Genomic DNA, 5,742 nt, shown 5'->3' with positions numbered 1-5,742 from the left:
ACTACATGTTCTATTAAATTGTTAATGTTGAAGAAATTGAGATGCACTAGGCGACCTGTTTCAACTTCCTTATATCTCTCAGTTATCTTCATACAAGGCTGTCTGATATGTCCTGCTGGAGTGTGACATGATTTGTGCAGGTGTGATGATCGTACAAACCAATAGGATGTCAGAATGGTGTCTACAGAGGTTAGACAATGAAACTGAAACACCTGTCATTTTAGCGTGGACGGTTTCATGGCTAAATTGGACCAGTGTAAAAAATTAAATTAGCAGGGTAAGAGCACAGTTTTGCTCAAAATATTGCAACGCACACAACATTATGGGTGACATACCAGAGTTCAAAAGAGGACACATTGTTGGTGCACACCTTGCTGGAGCATCTGTGACCAAGACAGCAAGTCTTTGTGATGTATGAAGAGCCACAGTATCCAGGGTAATGTCAGCATACCACCARGAAGGRCCAACCACATCCAACAGGATTAACTGTGGATGCAAGAGGAAGCTGTCTGAAAGGGATGTTATGGTCTAAAACCAGGTGTTTCTGTTTCATTGTTTAACCCCTGTATTTGTACTTCTCTTCCAACCACACTCAAAGTTGATCTATCTTGTAGGTATCATATTTGGATATGTTTTCATTTAATTTTTTTTGCTATAACAAGCCACAATCAAAACAAGCCAAAAATGACTGTAATAATGATTATCTACTTCTTATCTTTTTTGAAAATGTAAGAAGTAGAAATTACAGATAATTGTGTAAACATGCAAATACTACAAGTAATAAGTTGGCTAAAATAATTAGTACTCAAGTAGAGTATAACCAAAATTTCTACTTCACAGACATGTAATAAAGCAACAAAGTATTTGTACTAAGTTACTTTACACCTCTGATAGAACCTCTCAAGGAATAAATAAATATTGACTGAATGACTATTGAAATATTATGCAATAATATATTTTCCCAATTAGCATTAATTTTTTTCTTTTTATTTCAAGTCAAGTCAAGTCAAGTCATCTTTATTTGTGTAGCACAGTTAAAATGATAAGCTTTCATCAAGGTGCTTCACAACAAATAGAAAATTAAAACAGAACACTGTAACACACAGCAATGATGACAATTAAAAACAGCAAGTAAAAATAAAATCTAAAATTTCATCTTTTGAATGAGACCAGCATTAAAAGAAACACATAAACTGCACTAAATCAGCTCACTCAGTATGAAGTTATTTGATGATAATAAAAACATATTATGTAATCCTTTTACAAACAATCAAATCGTGTTTTTATCATTCAGATTTATCCGCTAAAATTATTCTATTTCAGAAGTAAAAAAAAAAAAAAAAGAGAGAAACACATAGGAACGTTTATATTGTCCGTTTGTTTTAAGGGGCTGTTTAAGGCGACGTCCCGTTTTGTGTTGATTGACCGAATTCTGAACCAATAGAAACCAGTGTTGGCAGAAGCGGGGTGGGATTTTGTGTTGTGCATTTGACTTGTCTCCTTAACAACCGATGTTAGAGTGAATCAGAAGAAGTTTTAGCCGGACAAACGCCWCGTAAGTAAAGTGTTTTGTAACGCTTTGCGTTTCAATTTAACCTTCAACATACCGCTAAGTTGTTATATCACGACTGTGGATTTGAATAGGATGTCTTTGTTCAGAAAAACCTCCTTCAACATCAGCTGTGTGTGCTTTAACATGCTAAGCTAAAAAGCTAGCTACGAGTGAAACCTGATTCCCTTCGTGCTGCAAACCAGATAAAACTTTACAAATTACATATTGTGGCGACATTATTYAAACCCGAAACAGTCTGTGTTGTTGTAAACTACGTTGTTGTTAGCTGGTAGAAGCTGACGTAATCGTTATTTTATTTGGGTCATGTAATAAATAGCATGTTGTTAGCTACAGAAGATGCAACAGTATGAAACTCTTGGTGCACCTCATTACTTTTATAGGTAGATTTAATAAATTAAGACCACAATGATTTGTTGCAGGGATCGGAATGGCTGGAACTGTCGAGGGAAAGAAAGAAGAGGCGGACTATAAGAGACTGCACAGCTTTCCTCTCATCAGAGTAAGAACATCATGACAGAAACATTAGATCATTGAAGGATAAAGCTATAAAAATAACTTGTCTTWGTTGAAAAATGTTAGGTCACAGAGCATAATAAAATTGTTTTGTTGAATAAGCAAACTACGAATTATTAGCAAGTTTAAACAGACGTTTAGGTAAAAGCTTTAATTACATACGGCCAAAAAAATAATAAAAATAAAAACATAGGAAAAACCTAGTTGGTGCTATTAGTGCATTTTATAATTTTATAGCAGCTGAAAAGGTCAGTATTAATAATTTCTAACTTAAATCTATAGAAACTAGCTTTTCTCAAACATTGTGCCTGTTTATTATTTTATTAGTCTACCACATATTCTCGAACACAATTAGATAAACATATACTTAGTTCTACTTTTAAAACTTGTTATATATATATAACAAGTTGCTATGAAAAAATGGTTTAATTAACATAAATCTAACAGCTTAAATACAAATTTTTGGTAATCACATTACTGGTGAATAATGTGTTTACCACCATTAATATGCCAGGTGGAAATATTTTACGTTTTATTTGCATCCTACACGTGAGTTGGTGACATGCTGAAGTGAAATGTTACAGTTTTCTCAACTGATCTCGTTGTGTTTTATGAAAGTTGCATGTTACATTGGTTTGTTACATATCTATTCAGTTCAGTTCAGTTTATTTATACAGCACAAATTCACTACAAAAGTCAACTTAGGGCACTGTACAAAAACATTCACAAACACATTTATTATTAAAATTATAAACTATTTTTAATAGTCATCACAGATTACAAAACTAAATTAATTAAAGTATAGCTGTTGGCTCTGTCTGCATCATGTATTCATGTAGTTTCCTAAAAACATTAAGCAATGTAGCAAACAGCAAATATAACAATTTAATGCCTTGTTTTTGAAAAGTATCTGAAGTTTTCTTAAAAATAATAAAAATAAGAATTGCATGTTTTTAGCTAACTCACATTCATTTAAAACAACAGATAAAAGAGGGTAAAGGAAACTGTTCCTTACAGTTTGTTTGTCTTCAGCACACAGACATGCCAGACGAAATGAAGGTTGAGACCATGGATCTTTGTGTAACAGCCTGTGAAAAGTTTGCCACCAACAATGAGGTTTGTTTATTTTTATTTTTTATTACTGTACATAACAAGGATAACAGTATCATGCTTGGGTTTTGTTTTTATATTCTCCTGATTTGATGTTGTTATTATTTTTTTCACATTTTCTCCCAGAGTGCTGCAAAGATGATCAAGGAGACCATGGACAAGCGGTTTGGCAGCTCGTGGCACGTGGTGATAGGTGAAGGCTTCGGCTTCGAGGTCACGCATGAAGTGAAAAACCTGCTCTACATGTTCTTTGGAGGAAGCCTGGCAGTCTGTGTGTGGAAGTGCTCGTAGCACCTCCTCTGCACGCCTCCTCCTCCCTGCTGACACAGTCACCAGGCTGGGAACTAAACACCAGCTACCAGCCAGACACTGGTTACGTTTTTTTTTTTAGCGCGGTTTTGATTTGTTCATGCTACCAGCCACAGTGGCGCCGAAAGAGCTTCCAGTTCAGCTTAAAGCACGGCTGCTCAGGAACTTTGAAGTGGTTTTGTCCCTTTGACTGGTGGCATAAAAAAAGTTACTTGTCTTTAATTGTTTTTCATCTCTTTGGGTTTTATCTCTTCATCTAAATCACATCTTAAACTTGAACGTCAACCTGAATGTTTGTGTGCGTGTAGGTGCAAGTAAATTTAACTTTTACAAAAACAAAACAAAAAAACTACAGCCAGCCAGGGTCTCCAAAATCCTTTATCCTCATTCCTCTTCAGGGAGTGTGTGTGTGTGTGAGGGAGTTTACGTGTTTGTGTGTGCTGGACACACACTGTTTTTTGAAATGCCTTTACATCGTCACCTTTTCGCAACATGATTTGTTCCACCGTTTTTTTTGTTTGTTTTTCCTGTCGTCTGAAATTTTCCTCACACGTGACCTTCACTCTCCAACAAACAGCACTATTTCAATAAATTTTGTAATACTTTTTATGTGTACATAGTTTGATGCTGTTAAGAAAAAAAAGCATGTTTTTGAAGACCAGTGTCATCTTCTTACAAGAGACTCAGAGCCAAACACTAAACCTGTTCCAACTTTTGTCCTTCTAAAGGAATTTGTATAAAGTCTAAATAATATCACCTTAATGGGTGACAATACCAATGTGATTGTTTCATGCTGGTGCCAGTTTGATTTACCTGGTGCAGTGGACCATTACATGTGAACTTACCTGATTGTACAATAAACTGAACTGTGGTGAAATTTATACCTCATTTTTTTTTTATTAATACCTGAACAAAATTAAAGAATATTTGTTATATTTAAAGAAATATATTTTAAATTCACAATGAGCAAATGCAATTTTCTGCATCATTTTATTTGGGGACTTAGTGTAAAAGTAAAAAGGAGACTACATGAGATGGTACAGTGAATATGCTCCAATGATTTGGCTCTAGAAAACAATTTTTTAAGCCAGTACTAAGTGCATCCAGCATTTTCAAGGATCAAGTATTTTTGTTTTTCTGTAATAAATAATTCAGCATGATTTAAAAAAAGCAAACGTGTGCCTCAAACAGATTGGCCAACAATGTGACCTTTTTTTGAGGAAATATAAAGAAAGTATTTTTAAAGACCCTAGAATATTTGAGAAGTTTATTGGTTTAAAAAAAGTCATGAAGTGTTGTACAGCTTTAACTGAATAGATAATAAAAATGTTTTTCCAAAAGCATTGGGCTGAAAAGCTAATAATTTACAGCCTACTTGTTATTTTGCCTTCAATTCATTGAAAAGCTTCTGTTCTAAATGGTCAGCTTTGTGTAAATGTCCTTGTGCAGTTCTGAAAGCAAAAGGGCTAAAATGTGTTGTGAAGCTTCAGTGGGTAAATGAAATCTATTTAAATAACTTCTTTAGGTGAAATGGATTATTTGTGTATTCTTGCTATATCCATCCATTATCTATACCCGCTTCTTCCTTTCAGTGTCACGGGGGTCACTGGTGCCCATATCCAACAGCCACTGTGCGAGGGGCGGGGTACATCCTGGACAGGTTGCAAGTTCATTGTATTCTTGCCATACATCAGCAGGAAATATAAAACAACTCAGGACATGATTATGAATGCATAATAACATTGCTTAGCAAAAGTGACATAAATTTTAAAAAAGCACCGAATAATTCCATGTTTCTATTATTATTTTTTTTAATGTTAAGGTAAAGTATGGTCATGTCTATAGAGATGATATGACACTGTCATGAAAAAAATAAATTTCAGTAATTATAACGTCACCTATGAGCAAATCAGAAAAGATYTTCAGCAGCGTCCATTTGGTTTATGTACAGAAACAATGATTCACGTAAAACAGAATAAAAATTTCACCAAATCATTTTTTTTGTGACTTTTGCTGTTGGGGTGGACAATGGACAAATTGTACTGTTGAATCTTTCCCTCAAAGATCAGAATCAGTCTGACCCAGAAGTGTAGGTTCAAAGGTCACCAGTACTGATCAACCAGCAGGATCTGACAACTTCAAAATGTTTCTAAAACACTGTGACCCACACACTGGGTCAGCCTGCCCTCTGAGTTCACAAACACAACAAGTCCTTCCCTTTCATATATATATATATA

General features: G+C 34.7%; 1 protein-coding gene across 1 annotated transcript; it reads left to right on the top strand.

Moving 5' to 3' along the window:
• Positions 1-1,455: 1,455 nt before the first annotated feature.
• Positions 1,456-4,386, top strand: dnal4b (dynein, axonemal, light chain 4b). Its single transcript, XM_014015534.1, has 4 exons — positions 1,456-1,555; positions 1,993-2,072; positions 3,119-3,202; positions 3,323-4,386. Exons 2-4 carry the CDS (start codon positions 2,001-2,003, stop codon positions 3,485-3,487), a joined length of 321 nt encoding a protein of 106 aa, XP_013870988.1. The 5' UTR covers positions 1,456-1,555; positions 1,993-2,000; the 3' UTR covers positions 3,488-4,386.
• The last annotated feature ends 1,356 nt before the right edge of the window (positions 4,387-5,742 follow it).

This window comes from Austrofundulus limnaeus, unplaced genomic scaffold, assembly GCF_001266775.1.
Source record: "Austrofundulus limnaeus strain Quisiro unplaced genomic scaffold, Austrofundulus_limnaeus-1.0 Scaffold130, whole genome shotgun sequence".
NCBI lineage: Eukaryota > Metazoa > Chordata > Actinopteri > Cyprinodontiformes > Rivulidae > Austrofundulus > Austrofundulus limnaeus.
Note: the sequence above shows the minus strand (reverse complement) of the source record. Positions and strands in the feature narration are given on the sequence as shown.